This window comes from Dermacentor variabilis, chromosome 2 (genome assembly GCF_050947875.1).
Source record: "Dermacentor variabilis isolate Ectoservices chromosome 2, ASM5094787v1, whole genome shotgun sequence".
Classification (NCBI taxonomy): Eukaryota; Metazoa; Arthropoda; class Arachnida; order Ixodida; family Ixodidae; genus Dermacentor; species Dermacentor variabilis.
Genome location: NC_134569.1, coordinates 165006615 through 165025414, shown reverse-complemented (window position 1 = coordinate 165025414; position 18800 = coordinate 165006615). Strand labels below are relative to the sequence as shown.

Genomic DNA, 18800 nt, shown 5'->3' with positions numbered 1-18800 from the left:
AGCCCTAAATCGAAATTCCGCTTCCAACAGTCACTATAATTTAACTTTCTCTTTCAAATGCAACAAATTTCATCAAAATCTGTCCAGAGGTTATCTCATAAAAACGTTTTTGCCTTTTACATGTATTTGAATAGGCCGTGTCGGAGTTGGGCCCGAGCTAAAGCTTCCTCTTAACCACTGCAGGGGACTTATGGAACCTTAGTTATGTTATAGAACCTTATCGATCCTAGTGTTTCTTTTATACATGGACTATGCAAGGCATACAAGCCTCCTGAAAAAACGCCTTTTCGTAATCAATCAAGGTTGCATATACGGGAAGGGTGTGTTTTGTCGATTCCCCAATCATCTTCGCAATGGCAAATAGCCAATTATGAACCACTGTTCACCATCGAGAAAGTAATCGCCATGCATATAAATAATGAAACGAGCCCATCCTAATCATATTGTTCGTACGTTCAAAATGTTAAAGCAAATTTCTAGCCAAGGCGAGCACTGCCGACTTTTCTTGAAGGTACGATTGTATATGCACAGTGTAAGCACTCGATTCGAGAACCTCAAACCGCGCTCACTTAATTTAATAATCAATTTGCAAATAATTATAATAATTAAAAATTAATTTAATAATTGCCACTGAAGTGCTCCGATTCCAAGCACGAATTCATCCTCTAACGGGTCGAGATTGCGCGTCAAGAGAATCGGACAGGTGTTTCTCACTATTAAATGCGAATCATTTCTTGGAGAACATTTTACAATTTGACAGTATCTATATAGCCGCCTACGTTTTGGTGCTCACATAGCCGTTTTATTAACTTGGTATGTACCAAAATTGACATAGTGTGACAAGAGTATGTGACGAACATAAATGATTGGTCAGGTCACGAATATCATGACATGTATGTCATGTAGGTCATGAAGCAGCTGCCTACGGCTTCGTGCTCTCATGGTCCTTTCGTTAACTTGGTATGTACCAAAATTGGCATAGCATGAGAAGAGTGTATGACAAACAATAATGACAGGTCATGACTTGAATTTCATGAAATGCGTGTCATGTAGGTCATGAAACAGATGCCTACCTCTTGGTGCTCTCATGGTCGTTTCATTAACATGTACCTAAATTGGCAGAGCACTTATGACAAGAATGCGTAACAAACATAAGTGATAGCTCATGGCAGTAATTTCATGACGCGCATGTCATGAAGGTCATGAAACCGCCACCTACGTCTTGGTGCTCTCATAGTCGTTTCGTTAACTTGGTAGGCTTCCCGCACACTGATTCGCATACCATCGATTCCCACGGAGCGTGGCATCTGCCAGTTCTTTTTCTACTGGCAGATCAAAATTTAGACAAGAAAAATCTAGACAGTGATTCGGCGATTGTGGCAGCTGTTGTAGGTCAAACACTATACAAAACAACACGCACTATTTTCAATAACAATACGCACTAAATGTAGCGCGTGCATTTTATACATGCACTCGTGAAAGTAACGCCGTTTCTGCACGCCTACCTTTCTGGAACATTTCGCAAGTGGCTGTAGTCGTTAGAAAAACATCCCTCGTTATTTTGAGGGTGCGAAAAGGTGTTATGTGCGAAACATACACATCCCAGAATTTAGGAATGCTAAGGCACTTGCAAGATCTCAAGCAGGTAAAACGCTGCACGGGTTTCTTTCCGTGCGGTTCGCGCTAAGTCGGTACTCGAGTACGTCATGTGGTCACAGTGGGCTACGGATCCCATTCTGGGGACCTGTAACGTAAAGATATTCCGATGGATTTTTATTCTAATCTCCTAACAACAAATGTACGTAAACGCTGACGCAGGCACGGGGAAGTGGCTCGCAGCGTTCTTGAACCGCCCAGTCAAACGCTCTCATAGTTTGTAGGAGGTCAGATTTGTTTGCTTTCAAAGCGAATAACATTGCCGACCGTGGTAAGCTTATTCTGTCTTATTGGCCGACAAGGTGCATGCGAGGAGTGCGTAGGCGTGGATATGGCCGCATAAAAATGTTTTATTACACGCAACTAAATCAGATCACTTTTCCCTGGTAGTTTCAAGTAGCCAGTGCCAGAGCGATCGGTGAGCACACATCTTCTATCCCATTCAAAACGGGGCACTCCCCAGCTGTCCCGAAAGGAAATCACTTTTGTTCGGCATAATAATGCATAATGCGTACACGCCACATTGACGTGGTGAGTTTTCGCTGTCTTTTGATGTCGCGTGACAAACAGGCGAAGTGGGCGCACCCCAAAAGTTTTCCCGAATAGCAGTGGCTAATGGCGAAAAATGTGTGGAAACGCAAATAAATACGTTCTTTCATTCTGTCTAATCAAGCTTGATCAGTGTATACACGTCATAGCAAATGGAGAGCCCCCGCGAGTTTCCCGACGTCGCTTGACAGACAGGTGAAGTGGAGCTGACCCGCAAAGTGTTCGGCCATTGACGGAGGGCTGATTGCAGAAATGAAATCACATTTTTGAGCAAGCTTTGCGCTATGGCGCCGCAGCTCAAAGTATATCACATCCCTGGTGGGGAAGCCCCACGGACAGTGCTTCAAAGCAGTGTCCATTTATTTATTATTTCCTATCCTGGCATATCGTTTTTACCATTGGCCGCGTTGAATTTGGTTTAGCATGGCGTTATATTATAGATAAGCTGCCAAGCGTCAGCGAAAATAGCGTGTAAACCAGTGTAGTTCTTCAGGTGTGTGTTCTTTCTGTCGTCGCAACGGCGGCGGTGCAATACTGTGCGCAGTCAGCCTTGCATTGGTTCATGCAGAATCGATTGGAGTAAAAATTTGCAGATTCGTCGAGGAACAACCTACTGCCAATAGAAACATGGCACTTGTTGTGGAAGTGGCACAGCCCCAGTCGTAAAGTGTGGAGACACTACCTTTAAATCTTAAGACTAAAGGTTCGATTACATTTTCTGCAGTACACACCGGTCGAATTGCGAAAACTGCATATGCTAGGTTTTTAAACTGTATTGCTTCTCCGGTCACCCTTATATTTGTTCCTATGCTTTGTCTGTTTACGAAACTCAGATATCTTCTGTATTTCTTTTACTTTTCTTGCTCTATCTTGCATGTTATTGCAATTGCCGCTGCTGACTGTTCTGTACGAAGGTAGCTGTGGGCCTTTCTCAAGCTGCCTCTACGGAGAGCAGCTTCTATCTACAGCTTTCTTCATCAGTCCGGTGATGAAACACAAACATTATTATTATTATTATTATTATTATTATTATTATTATTATTATTATTATTATTATTATTATTATTATATTGTTTCACCTTGACGCTACTTTATAGACAAACTGAACAGCATAGCACCAGAGTATCACAGCAGCCAGAGATGTCACTGCAATCTTTAATATTACTTGTAGTAATGAACGCGGAGTACCCAACTCTTTACATGTCCTAGTGGCAATCTAAAGTACCGAAGTTCGTATCCAAGCGGGTTGTTTTATTTATTTATTTATTTATTTATTTATTTATTTATTTAAACATACTGCAGGCCCTTTTCGGGCCCATGCGGGAGCGTTTAGGAGGATTATTTTGTTCAAAACAAAATACAGAAAATAAGGTCGGTGTTCTCACATCTATATATAAAAAAAAATCGGCGCGGCTTTTTTATTATACTTTTATAGGCGTCTCAAAAAACATTTCGAGATTACTTCGGTGAGTGCCCAAAGGACTCGGGTATCGATGGAAAAGCAGATATCGCTTTAAAAAAGAAAGCTTAATGTGTATTCTGGTGAAACACACATTAAAGAAAAGGGTGGTACTCGAAAAAAATCACCCACCTATTCGTTCACTCAAACACTCTTTTACGACGGTGTAAGGTAGTGAGTTCTAGACACAAGAAAACACCCTTAGAGGTGGAAGCTTTCCTTGGTGTGCGCCATGAAACAACTTAATTTCCCTTCTCTTCCTTTTATTCTCAAGGATCAACAACACGCTCATGTTGAAGCGGCTCGAGATGAACGATACCAGCGAGGTGAAAGTCCACTTTCGCTTCCTAAGCCCAATACTACGTTTACTGAACAAGCTTACGCCACTTCAGAGATATATCAACAAGAAGATAAATGAGCATCTGGAAGCTGAACTCTTCTACGCTGTTGACGAAGCGGTTCATGCGCTGGGAGGGCGGCGTGCAGAGCGTAAGTATTTATATTTGCAGACCTGCAAATCAAAATTTGGCGCAAGTTATCGTAGCATTTTTAACAAATCAGCAGAGCCCCACACGGAAAGGAAAACATGCGTGTGTATAAAGATGTAGACTACATCGAGTCACAATACAGGGTTCACTGCTACGCATGCGGTCTAAGTAATGGTACGACGAACTAGAAAAAAAATAAAAGAAAAAGAGGGCACAGATTATGTCAACACTCCATGTCTTACCACCTATACACGTAAATGCCGGTGTCGAACCTGAGTCTCTTAACACAATAAAAAAGAAGAAGAAAAATGCTCGCAGGACGGGAATGTTAGCTGTAGTGCAGGCTAGGCGTTTTCTCTCATGAGCCCGAGCTAGCCCAATCACTTCTGAAGTTCTGAAGGTCCTGTTTCATCCATGACATTTGAGTGTAAATGACGTTTCATAGAGCTCTCGTTAACACTGGTACGCTCTTCTCCAATGATCGAGTTTTCGCCGGCTTTCTTAGCATACAGTGGCGCAACCGAAAGCGCTGTGACGACGACGGTTTGACAACATTGGTAAGGTGATCCTGAAATGAGGACGATGGCATAACGACGACAGCGTGACGACGACAGCCCGAGGGCAATGGGATGACGAGTGTATATGACGATATGAGGAGAATGACGACGACGATATGAGGAAAATGGGATGACGAAGAGAGAATGACAACGATGGAACAACCATGAGTTAGGCGCCATCATCATGATCAGCCCTTTCTATGTCCGTTGCAGAAGGAATGCCCCTCCCTTCGATCGTCAACTAACCCTGTCTCGTGCTAGCTGATTCCAAGCTGCGCCTGCAAATTGCACCTGCAAGCACAGTTGCACCTGCAAACTGTGCTTCCCTTCGCTTCGCACACATTCAACAAATCTAATTGTCCACCGGTTATCTATGCTCCGCATTAGATGGCCAGCCCAGCTCCATCTTTCCTTCTTTATGTCAACTAGAATATCGGCTATCCCCGTTCGCTCTCTGATACACAGCGCTCTTTTCCCGTCTCTTAACGATAGGCTTAACATTTCTTGTTCCATTGCTCTTTGCGCCATCCTTAGGTTGTTCTCGGGCTTCTTTGTTAACCTCCAAGTGTCTTTCTGTCCCATATGTTAGCGCCAGTAGAAGGCAATGATTGTACATTTTTCTTTGCAACGACAGTGGTAAGCTCTCAGACAGGACTTGGTAATGCCTACCGTGTTCACTCAACCCATTTTTATTGTGCTGTAAATTTCCGCAGGAGTCATGAAGGAGGCAGTGGGCGAATACTGCACCAGGGAGGCCAATTCCTATTCTGGTCAGGGAGTGTCATCGTTCAATATGAGTGGGCCTTCCTGATTTGGTTGCACCTGCACTAGTATAGCCCCACTGGCTCTCAGCAGTTTCTTCTCTTTTTTTTTTTTTTTGCCGATGCCACGCGTCACTCATAGCCTGAAAATGTAGTGAACTGGATGAGCATGCGAGCTTATGACAACGAATGACCGTGTGACAACGAATGCGCAACGATGACAGTATGACGACGATGCCATAGCGACGGTGTCATAATCACACATAAATTACGACAGCATAATAACGATGGAGTGACGAAGAACGAATGTTGTCGGTGGAACGACGACGGGTGCAGTTGATGGGTTTTGCCACCCGCAATCGCAGAGCACCGCTACCGAAGTTCCCTCTCTCATTAGCGCAAGGGCACGCCTCGTCGCGTGGTGTGGGGCTGCGTCAGCGCCGAACTCAGCAAGGCGTCGTCGCGTGCGCTTTCTTTTTTTTTTTTTTTTTTTGTCATCTTTCTCGCCCACCTCTCCCGCAGTTCACGGAACTGCAGTTTCGCGCCACTCAGGACCAAGGAGCGATGAAAAGCTAACGCTTTAAATTTTAATTACATTTATTTAATTCAATCTGCCACAGGCGATTTTTTTGAAAAATTTCAGACAACTTAAATATAATCACCCCGTATAACAGTAAAACTGCTTGTTGATATGCTTAGCCTAAACATAAAACTCCCCATTGGTGGCTCTTCAATGTCACAAAGAACCCGCCGTGGTTGCTCAGTGGCTATGGTGTTGGGCTGCTGAGCACGAGGTCGCGGGATCGAATCCCGGCCACGGCGGCCGCATTTCGATGGGGGCGAAATGCGAAAACACCCGTGTGCTTAGATTTCATCATCATCATCAGCCTGGTTACGCCCACTGCAGGGCAAAGGCCTCTCCCATATTTCTCCAACAACCCCGGTCATGTACTAATTGTGGCCATGCCGTCCCTGCAAACTTCTTAATCTCACCCGCCCACCTAACTTTCTGCCGCCCCCTGCTACGCTTCCCTTCCCTTGGGATCCAGTCCGTAACCCTTAATGACCATCGGTTATCTTCCCTCCTCATTACATGTCCTGCCCATGCCCATTTCTTTTTCTTCATTTCAACTAAGATATCATTAACTCGCGTTTGTTCCCTCACCCAATCTGCTCTTTTCTTATCCCTTAACGTTACACCTATCATTCTTCTTTCCATAGCTCGTTGTGTCGTCCTCAATTTGAGTAGAACCCTTTTCGTAAGCCTCCAGGCTTCTGCCCCGTAGGTGAGTACTGGTAAGACACAGCTATTATATACTTTTCTCTTGAGGGATAACGGCAACCTGCTGTTCATGATTTGGGAATGCCTGCCAAACGCACTCCAGCCCATTCTTATTCTTCTGATTATTTCCGTCTCATGATCCGGATCCGCCGTCACTACCTGCCCTAAGTAGATGTATTCCCTTACGACTTCCAGTGCCTCGCTGCCTATTGTAAATTGCTGTTCTCTCCCGAGACTGTTAAGCATTACTTTAGTTTTCTGCATATTAATTTTTAAACCCACTCTTCTGCTTTGCCTCTCCAGGTCAGTGAGCATGCATTGCAATTGGTCCCCTGAGTTACTAAGCAAGGCAATATCATCAGCGAATCGCAAGTTACTAAGGTATTCTCCATTAACTTTTATCCCCAATTCTTCCCAATCCAGGTCTCTGAATACCTCCTGTAAACACGCTGTGAATAGCATTGGAGATATCGTATCTCCCTGCCTGACGCCTTTCTTTATTGGGATTTTGTTGCTTACTTTATGGAGGACTACGGTGGCTGTGGAGCCGCTATAGATGTCTTCCAGTATTTTTACATATGGCTCATCTACACCCTGATTCCGTAATGCCTCCATGACTGCTGAGGTTTCGACTGAATCAAACGCTTTCTCGTAATCAATGAAAGCTATATATAAGGGTTGCTTATATTCTGCACATTTCTCTATCACTTGATTGATAGTGTGAATATGGTCTATTGTTGAGTAGCCTTTACGGAATCCTGCCTGGTCCTTTGGTTGACAGAAGTCTAAGGTGTTCCTGATTCTATTTGCAATTAGATTTAGGTGCAGGTTAAAGAACCCCAGGTGGTCAAAATTTCCGGAGTCCTCCACTACGGCGTGCCTCATAATCAGAAAGTGGTTTTGGCACGTAAAACCCCAAATATTATTATTATCAATGTCACAAAGTAATAATAACCTGAACAAATGGTGCTTGTACCACCAGCAGTGTCTATAGTGACTTCTAGGATGCGGAAGTGCCGTCGCGGTAGGGCTTCAGTATATTCTTCATGACATCACTTGGCGTGCAAGGCTCAAGTGTCTGTTATACACACCCTAGAAGCATACATCCGAACGACTAAAATGATATTGAAGTAACACGTAATGAATTAAGGATATTCAAGCAGGAGCGCTGTAACGTAAAGCTATTCCGATCGCTTTCTAGTTCATTTTTGCCAGAGGCCATCCACGATTGCTTAAAAGTTTTTCGGTCCACCTCCACTACGCCTGTCTGTCGCGTAAGAGCTCTTGATCTGATATGACGTGTACGTACTGATTAAGCATGATCACGCCGAGCGAAAGGCAGACAATTCTTTACGATTCTACTCCTGTTTCGCCGTTAGCCGTCCGTTACTGGTCTTCGGTCTGCGCCCGCTTCGCTTTTTTGTCACGCCACGTCACAAAACCGCAAAAACTCCCGACGTTAAATCGACGTGCTCGTTCGCATTAACATGCAAAAAGAAAAACTTGATTGCTATTGAATAGCCGGTGACTGGCCCGTTTCGAAAGAAATAAGAAGTTGCTGCTCGGCCGGCAGCTGTTACATCGGCTAACCAGCGGGCTGGGAGAATGGATTGTTTTAAGTTTTAAAGAAAATGTTTCGCGTGGCCACATAACGTTGTCGAGAAGTTTCGGCACACATACATTCATCTGCCAACTCTCCTGCGCTTGGGATACCTTCTAGCGGCATTTTTATCTTTCCGTTACACGCAGCCCCGATTTTTGAGCAGCTACTGCAAGGTACGCAAGAGGGAGAGGACCAGTCGCTTTGACCGCGCTAGCTCGGGGCCACCGAAAGCCTCTCCGCTTGTGTGCATTCCTCGCCTCTTGTAGGCGAGTTCGACAAAAAAAAAGCCTTTAAATGTAGGCAACGGTGTTTGCTTTCAAAGCAAACGAAAGTGATCTCCTATAGCCTATAGGAGAGCGTTTGATTGGGCGGTTCAAACAAAGCTACGGGTACCATCCGACGCTTACATTGGCGGTTGCGTAAAATTTAAATCAGAAGGTAAGAGTTAGATCAGAACGTATTAGTTTTACGTCATAGGACTCCAGTACTGCAAAGGCTAGACACACGCGAAGTTCATTTGTGACCTCGACAATATATTTCACGTATTCTATAGAAAATTGTATCAGCTTAGACACCTAAATTTACGTCCTTCATTTGCAGTGCAATGCGCCAGATGCACGACGTTCGAAGTGGCCCTCCGAAATGCGCTAACCTCGTACAAGCTCGACCCGAGTCCGCTACCAGCGCTGACGACAGACATGTTCGCCACACTCGCCCGGGTCAAAGTCAGCAACGGAACCATTCGAGGCCTGTCCAGGTTGCGCCAGTCGGGTGACGTCGTCGCCCGCATCGACGAATGCGGCGCGTACGTTTACGCCGACGTGACGGTGCGCAACCTGACCGTCACGCTTGCCGTGAATGTGAGGACGTTCATGGCTGACTTCAGAGCGATAGTGAACGCCAACATTTCAGCGAGGGTCATCGTCGAGGTTGTCGAGTGAGTATACGATTGATACTCGAGGGCAAACACAAAAGATCCATATAAGTCGCTCAACTTGACGTGTCATTCTAGAGCCTCCGCGTTTTTTTAGATAATTTTTACAGTGACGCCAATAACATGAAGATAGCCCTGGTAAGGTTCCGCAGGTGTTTCTGGCTAAGTTCAGTACGAAGTCCCATTTCACTGCGGGTGTTATCCCTTGGCATAAATGTGGATTTTATCTCAATAATTGCAAGGATATTCCACGGACAAAATCTTTTTTAGTTCAAGGGCCCACGTCCATTTCCCCTGTTCCTAAGACATAGCGAAGGCCTCATTAGTAAGCCATCTGGGTACAGCAAAGAAAATTTTCTTGGCAAAGCACAATGATGTGATACTGTTTCAGAAAACAGGAGTTATTCGGCCGTTTAAAAAAAAAGCATTAAATTCTGGGGTTTTATGTGCCAGAACGACGTAGTGGGGTACTCCGGACTAATATTAAGTACCTCGGTTTCTTTAACGTGCCTCCAATGCACGGAATACAAGGGCGCCGCTACGTCACCAACGCGTGTAATTCAGCCGTTTCAGAATCCGACGTTCGAACCACCGCTGCAAGAGATGTGCCTAAATATATCGTTTAGAAAATACCGAGAAAAATGTGCGGCATCAATAAAGCATAAAAAAGAATTTGCGCAGATCAAGTCATTCTCATCACTTAGCAACCTTTGTCAAGATGTAGGATTATTTCGGGCCGCGAATTGTTGAAGAAAGGGTTACCAACACGGCTTGGGGCAGAAGACGACTATTGTTTATGTCTTAAACGCACGCATGCACCTTATACTCACGTGAACGCAGAGCCGAGGTGATGATAAGAGGGTTAACGATTAATAAATAGGATACACACTCGCGCATGCCAGTCATTTTTTAATGAAGCAAACATAATCAGCAAAGATAACGGCAAACACGTGCGTGATCTAATACAAGACGAAATGATTCATCGATTAGGCAAGCAGTGTTCAGAGTACGTTTTATTGTCTAATAAAGAACCCGTATTTCTCGAATCTAGCTTCAGGCGCTGATGACAAACTGTTAAGTTTCATACCTGTGTAAACTGAATACGAAACATGAACATGTGTATTGACGAAACGCTTTCCAATACAGTTGTAAGCTCAGTGCTCTGATGTCTTGTTTGTCTCGGTTCCCGTTGTTGTCTGTTTGCTGGTTTCTTTTTATCGTAATACGTAATCTGTCTATTATTAATTCACTCACAAGCCCAAGATGTAGGGGTCTCAATAAATTAAATTTGAATTCAGGGGTTTTACGTGCCAAAACCATGATCTGATATTCAGAGATGCCGTAGCGGGGGACTCTGAGTTAGAACTGAGGTGAAACAGCGCGAAAAAGACGAGGACACAAGGAAACAAATACCACAGACAAGCGCTGACTGCCAACTGGAAGTTTATTTGAAATTCACCGGACATTTATACCTTCTTCAGCATAGGCATGCGCACATCAGTCGCCAAAACATCTGCAAATCAACATTTTAATCTTTCTTCCAAAAACGTGATTTCTTTTCCCGACAAGGCAAGAGAGGGAGTGCTTACACATTTATCGCCTTCCTTTCTTATATGAAAGGCGTCTACTATTTCCCTTTCCTTCTTACTATTTCCTTTCCCTATGAATTTTGTCTTTTCAAATATGGGGCTGCGTTGACACTTGTTACAGTGTCCAGCTAAATGACTCCCATAGCCATTTTTTAGGTTGGTGCCGTGCTGACGAGCTCTTTCATTGAAAGGCACCTGTGCACCACTAATCATAAAACTCGTATCACTGAGTGCAGGCGCAATGTCATCTATCAAATACCGCTCAGCTGTGGGAAATCCTATATAGGTCAAACGGGACAGTGCTTCAATTAAAGAGCTCGTCAGCACAGCACCAACCTAAAGAATGGCTATGGGAGTCATTTAGCTGGACACTGTAACAAGTGTCAATGCACCCCCATATTTGAAAAGACAAAATTCATAGGGAAAGGAAATAGTAAGAGGGAAAGGGAAATAGTAAAGGCCTTTCATATAAGAAAGGAAGGCGAAAAATGTGTAAGCACTCCCTCTCTCGCCTTGTCGGGAAAAGAAATCACATTTTTGGAAGAAAGATTAAAATGTTGATTTGTAGATGTTTTTGCGACTGATGGTGCGCATGTCTATGCTGAAGAAGGTATAAATGTTCGGTGAATTTCAAATAAACTTCCAGTTGGCAGTCAGCGCTTGTCTGTGGTATTTGTTTCCTTGTGTCCTCGTCTTTTTCGCGCTGTTTCACCTCAGTTCTAAGTATGAACCAACTAGCCCTCATCAAGATCTTACTAATGCAGACTCTGAGTTAATTTTGCCCCCATCGAATTGCGCCCACCTCGCGTGGATCAGCGCAATTAACGCATACGCCACTAAGGAGCCACGGCGGGCAATTGCGTCATCAACTGCTACAATTATCGGAAAAGGCGAGCCCTGTTTGTCGAGAGCGCCGTTTGTATTTCCTTGGTTCGCTGGAAACAGAACAACAAATTCATTTCAAATAATGCAGTAGAGCTTCCGCGTGAGCACTTTTCTTTGTGGTTAATATCTACTTTATGCATACTTAAAGAGAGAATAATACTCCTCGCCCAGTTCAGGAAAAGCAGACAAAAAAAAACCTCTTCATATTAAGCTTGATTCGTTAGTAACTGTATCGTGGCTAATATGAAAACGTAAATCGCCCATCCTACTTCTTTTGTTGAAATTTCAGCGAAGTATTCGGGAAATTCTTTCAATTTCTGTATTAAAAACGCAACGGGTAGAAAGGTACATCAGATTTTAACTATTATGTTTACCCAAAAAGATGTCTTATTGGACGACAACATCTGCCCGAGTATATGAGAATTAATACAGGCTACATCATGTTTAGCGGTCATTTCTAACGCAACCTGTTTCGATCCCCCTTTCTTTCTTCGCAGGCAAAACGCCACTTTCGTGCTGAAAACGGTCATCGTCAACACGACCGACCGAGTATACGCCACTGTTACCCCAATTGGAGCTGTCAGTTCGCTCGCAGCTTTATTCTTACCGGCTAGATTTATTGCTGAAATGACAAAAAGAGAGCTACAGCCGCTCACAAGGAGTACGATACAAGGCAGTCTTTATGCATTACACGACTTCGCTCACGAAAATAATAGAAAAGGCTAATAAAAGTCTGATACACAAAAAGTCTGACCCCAAGGCTGATAAGAACACGCATGGTAGCGAATCTGCTGCCCTCTTATGTCAAACGTTCCGCACTGTCTTGCAGTTTTATCTCGCCTCAAGATAATATGCACGTTCTGTGCGTAGCTGCTACGTAGAGCAGTTATTCATTTACTTGTGTGTATTTGTTGTTATGCTGCTGTTAATTTACTTTGCTGTCTGGCCGAATGATGGTGGACCTCAGAACTATTTTCTAACGCTGCTTAATGGGCTTCGTTGAAGAGAACGGCGGAGAGGTCTTTACAGAAGGATACGCAAAAAAGTGGGGCAATCTATCTCACGATGACTGTCGACAGTAATTCGTTTGGAATCGAATCTTTAGGGCGAGACAACATTTTGCCACTGTCAAAAGGAGTTATGCATGAGGCGCGTGCTCCAGCGGGATTCGTCTTTCGCGCTTCCCTAAGGACACTCGGCGCCATCTAGCGCCCGGGATTCCCTGCATAGAGCAAGCGTCTCCTGTAATCCGGCTTCTCCGCGCAGCTAAGCGCTGGCGGCGATCGGTCTAGTTGCGAATTAGTACGAGAGATGACGCGAGTGCTGCGCTACTAACGCCACCTAATGATGCTGTTACTGGCGCGGACGTTTCGCACGTGCGCCGACGCGTTTTGTGGGACCGTCCCGAGACAGGCTTCAGAGTAGGGCACCGGGATGGATGAACTCTATCATCCGAACGCGACACCGTTAGCGTGAGTGTACACGCAAACGCTTAGGCGTTGGTGCCCAGTATGGGAGCGAACATATCCGATCGCTATCCGGTTGCGATGAGTCGGATTTCCGCGATTTCTCGGGCGCCAATCGGGATGTTCCATGGGCGTGGTAAATCGGCTAGCAGGCATTAGTCTGTGCAAGGTGCAATAAATGCCCGTCTGATTGTTTGCACTACTATGTCGCGTCGTCGTTCCTTTGTCCTAAAAGCACGTTTGACCCCACATCTTGCTGCTCAAAGTGGGGCTCTCGTGGGAACAGACACACCTGGCTGCCCAATGTCCCCTGAGGCATCGATACAATCTTCGCTTAAACCGAAGCGTAGGCCTAGCGTGGAACTTGATCGCTAGCGAAGGCGGCATGCTTTTCTGGGCGAGGACACGGTCGTTGCAGCAAGTTTGAACTTTTCAACACGCTAAGCCTTTTCGCAAGTGTTTTTGAAGAACTTTCATCGGTACAAGAGCAACATGGTCTGCATCCTGGGAGAGTAAGGTCTAGCCCCCGCGGAGCGTTGTCAAGTCTGAAGTGAGTGAATGCGGGAGGCTCGTGGGTGGTCCATGTTTCTGATCTCAATGACTTCTGTCTCTTTGACTCTGGAAGTCGCGGATCTGGGAGCTGAGGGGCCGCGAGGCATGAGTTCCGCTATACTGGCGGTCTCGTATTGCGGTCTGGCATAGGGCTCTCCGACACCGTCTGGAACGATGGGCGCCGTCTACTGGGATGCTAGGACAAACTCAGCTGACGTCTTCTCGCTGCTGACATTTTTGCGCCCATTTTGTGTGTTGTTTTTGGACGCCGGTCGTTGCCAGATTAGCGAATATTAGTTCTAAAGCTTTACGAAGCTGCCTGTCGCACGTGGAGGGACATAACCCAATGGGCCGTGGCGTTGAGCTGTCACACCCCATTGCGCGCCTAATTCTATATAGTTTTCGTTCAACTCGAGAAATCGATCTTTGTTCGCATGAACTTAGCATCCGATTAGCCCCCTAACCTTTTGCTTGTTGAAATAAACATCCCACCACGTGGGCAATGCGCACACAAAAGTCTTATCCCGTGCACCACTTCAGTGTTTATAGCGGAGTCATCATTGGTTTACTGTCACCTGCATATTGCCTGCACTTATGCCCCAGGATACGATCGAGCGATCCCAAGCAATTGGGATACCTGTGGCCAGTTCGGCGCAGCGACTTCAGCGGCCGCCTCTGTCAGGGCTCGCAACCCTGGCGGGATGGGAAAACAGGCTGCAGTCACCAAGGACGACTGCGGCTCTCGCCAGTATGGTGCGCGAACACAAGCGGCGCTTCCTCACGCCATTTAGTCCGTCGCTGTTTTCAGGAACCTAGCCTGGAGTCGCGCCGTCGAGTCTGCAGAGCTACTCCTGTGACTAACGGACTCCAGCAGTGTACTTTAGAGACATTTCAGGGTGCATGTTGTGGACAGTGCGTGGACATATCCTCCGCGCGGCCACTGCCGCATTTACTACCTCTTGATCGCGAACCACGTTCGCGAAGCTAAACGCCAGTGGCCCTCGGTGTGGTTGCGTTTAGTAAGAGAGACGGCGCGAGTGTTGCGCTGCTAAAGCCACCTAACGGCGGGGTTACGAGGACGCGAAATTGAGTAGACTGTTCCGCTTTGACCTGCACCGCGGTGCACAGGTTTCGCGCGTGCACCGACACGCTTCGCGGGATCCTTCCGAGAAAGGCTTGGAGCGAGGCACCGGGATGGACAAACACGGTCGTTCGAACACCACACGATTCGCTTGACTGTACACGCGAACGATTAGGCGTTGGTGCCCAGCATGGGAGCCACCCCTTTCCGGCTGCGTCCAACCGGTTGGTCGCAACGTCCCAGCGATCTCTGCGATTTTCCGTCTGCGCTGGTAGCTATATCGCGCTTTGTTTTTGGAAATGGGGTCTGGCTCAACAAGTGCAATGCGCGGAGACGTGGATCGCCGAATCAAGTACGTACGCGAATGGAGAATGAAAAACTTCTACCACAGATTCCATTCTCCCATTTCTTCATGTTCGTTGACACGCTATGTAACAAATGAAGGACATTCGGTATAGACACTCCTTTGCGAGTTGTCAATACTACGAGGTGTTCGATCCGCACGGGACGGCATGGCCTATTGGGGTCGTCAAAGTTTTTTTTTTTTTGCTGAGTAGCATACACAAATCGCGCGCACAGAGCAGTTTAAATAATAGCAACCGCGGCAATTGCAACTGACGAGAAAGGAAAGTAACCGAATTTTCAAGCTGCGCTGAACGCAGCTTGAACCCAGACATGAACCAGCGACCAAAGTTAGCTTGACCCGGGAAACCAAAACTTTCATCGTGCTTGACCCCGTCCCACGAAACATCCACCCAGTGCATAACGAGGGAAGAAGATTCGCGACAGCCAAGTCCATCTTTAAAAAGACCAGTCAGCAGAAACTACATGCACGCTATGTCGATGCTGCCAGATATGACAGTGGGGATAAGTTCGCTGTCTTGATGGTAGATGCGAGGGGCCTACTGGTCAATGTAGCCTCTGTTTATACGAAGTTTGCCTATGTGGCGGAGGAAGCGGCTCTGGCTTTGCACAGCTCAAAATTTCCCCCTATCGTCTTCTCGGATTCGCGCATGACGGTTAGATCCTTCTCGTCCGGTCTCCTGTCCGAACAGGCGAACAGTATTGTGAAGAAAGTACTTCAAAGAGCCAGGGAGAGCAGCGAAGGAGGATACCACACCTCGTGGTTCGCAGCCCATCTAGATTGCTCAGTTAACCCGCTTGGATGCAATCCTAACGAGCAGGCCCACCGTAGAGCGCGCTATTGCACGTACCGCGCTGTCACGGGTAGCCAGGTTTGGAACGAGCTCAATATCTACAAAGATCCATTATGTACTTTCCACCAAACTGTTTCCCATTATCGACTGGGCAGGAGGACATTTCTACCCCCTCACCCAAAATTGAACAAACCTCAGGCTAGCACACTCAGACTTCTGCAAGCCCGTTCGTATCCCATTCCTCGGTCACTAAAGAGGATAGATCCTGACGAGGAACAGTCGTTCCCCAAATGCGGTCATGACTAGTGCTCTTTTGAACACATGCTCTGGCTGTGGCCAGCTCTTAACGCCTCTCGACCCATCACGAAATAACAATGACAGGAACCCCTCACGAGCAGCAATCTGCACATTCAACTCCAGGCTGTCCGTAAGGCCCACAACAATGCGGCGGGACTTCATCTCCCGGTCCCATCGTGGGAGGAGCCACCGACTTGATCTTCGGAACCTTGGACTTTGGCTCCCCGAGGACTCAAATAAAGTTTATGTCATGTCATCAAACAGATATATACGGGTAATGATAGGTCTTTTCAACTTTACCATGCTTGAAGGTCTCTATGAGAAAGGGCAAACGAACAAAGGCCTAGACAGAGTAGAGGTGCAGCCTGCGGCACAACTTCTTTGCCTCAAGAGCTCGGAATATGGTCGCAAGATACTATGCCAGCTAGGATATGAGCTCTAAAGACGACTTCTTCTCCCTTCAGCAACACAACTTTAGGAGCATCTGAACTCGACACACAACAGACCGATACCGTAGACTACATGGGTAAACAATTATGCCGAGAGACTATATGCAACTGCTAAGCACACAGAGGAAGTTGCTAATCATGAATACAAACATCAGGCATATATAGTATACTGATGCGGCAATAACGGTGTAACAGGAGTAAGATACTGCATAATATAAACATCATACAAGTGGGGACCACGCCAGGTTATCCTACACCCAGAGAAGCTCAACTGAAAGCGCATTTGCAGTGCAAATTGGCAGACTACAACAACCTGCATGGCTGCATGAATTCACCAGAAACTGTCAGGTCCTGCATATCACACAAGATTGTCAAGGAAATCGGGAGACTGATACGCGACGTATAAGCACATGGCCACGAAATTAAATTACAGGATACATAACCATGCAGATATCCCAGGACACAAGCGGGCTCATGAACCCGACATAAGAACTGGAAACTGTGCGAGTTGGCGTGCATTCATAATTAATTGCAGGGCAACAGATAGGCAACGGACAAACCGGGATTCCCGAATGATGCATGGTCCAGTTGCGCCAGGTTTGAATTAACAGGTTTAGTTTTAACCAGAAATACATCATACAAACATTCTAAATATTCTGTCAGCTCACAGGTATCCTCAAAGTGCACAAACAATAATATTTTCCATTATTTCCTTGAATTTCTGATGTTTAACCTAGCGCATTTTGGGCTACTCGGTATGTGCCACTGTGACACATAGGCAGGCTTAAGCCTTTTTATGCTTGTGAATCCTTGTTCGTTCGCCGGTTTTTATCATTAATCTCTGTATAGCTTTATGCCCTGTTATCCTTATTCTGTTAATTCTATTTTACTTCTGTTTGCAAGTCTCATTCACTCAGTCAGTCATTTAATTAATCGATCAATCAATCAATCAATTTTATTTATCACAAACAGATATAACTGGAGGGACACGTGGGCAAAAAGCTGTTGCAGCAGTTTGACGGAGGCCCAGTATTACTAACAGAAACATGGCTTCACTCGCAAATACGGGACAATGAACTTTCCGCACTCGCATCTCGTCTTTCGGTCTACCGCTGCGACCCTATGTACATCACGAAGAGGAGGCGGTGTACTTCTAGCCGTTTCCAAAGATTTCGTGTCGCAGTGCATCTATGTTTCCAGCGAAGTAGAAACAGTGTGGACCACCATTGAGCTTAACCAGCAAAAAATAATCATTAGCATCTGCTGCCCACCCTCAATAGTTTAATTGCTGGTAATCAACTGCAAGACGTAACCTACATTGCACAGTGTTACCGTCTTACGTTTCCTGCTTTATTTACTGGGCGACTTTAATGTTCCTAATGTGAAGTTGAATTCTGAAGCAACTATATAAACCCCTTTTCTGCTGTAGCAAAATAATTTACTCACATGTGCTCGCTCTTTTCTCTTTCTCAACTAATCACACAATCCACTAGAATAACGGAATTTGTCCAAAATACTCTGGATCTTGTTCTAACAACAAGCTCTGATCTTGTATCACCCATAATTTATTTATCAGGTTTGTGCGATCATTCTCTGTTTTCCTTTCACATTAATTTATCAGAACCCAACGCTTAAGAACAAGAGAAAACCCACTCGTGACTATTCATCTGCTGATTTCATTGTCATTAACAATGAACTCGCTGCATTTCTTGAAGATTCCTTTCATGATTTCGATCTCCGTACGGTAAAAGCTAGTTGGAAATTGTTTTTGGTTAAAGTTAATCATTTAACTAGCAAAGGTAGACCTTCTCACACTGTTATTCCTGATCACAAGGCCCATTGGTACAATCGCAACATTAAAGTTTTATCGAACAAAAGGAAACGCGTATTCAAATCCGCCTTGTCTTCAAATAATGCTCGACGGAATGTGCACCAACTTGCTTTGGTCGAATATACTCCTGCATTAAGGAAAAAAACAATTTCTGGCATAATGGGCTCCCATCAATGCTAACAACTGATCCGAGAAAGCTTCGGC

The 18800-nt window shown here is 45.5% G+C and overlaps 1 protein-coding gene across 2 annotated transcripts in view; it reads left to right on the top strand.

Annotated features, from left to right (window-relative positions):
- LOC142572921 (uncharacterized) overlaps positions 1-12513 on the top strand; it is a 54757-nt gene extending 42244 nt beyond the window's left edge. For both annotated transcript variants that reach the window (XM_075682377.1, XM_075682376.1), the window contains exons 3-5: positions 3939-4153; positions 8956-9292; positions 12261-12513. In XM_075682377.1, the coding sequence (XP_075538492.1) occupies positions 3939-4153; positions 8956-9292; positions 12261-12489 (781 nt within the window). In that variant the 3' untranslated portion in view covers positions 12490-12513. The remainder of the gene's footprint in view (positions 1-3938; positions 4154-8955; positions 9293-12260) is intronic.
- The last annotated feature ends 6287 nt before the right edge of the window (positions 12514-18800 follow it).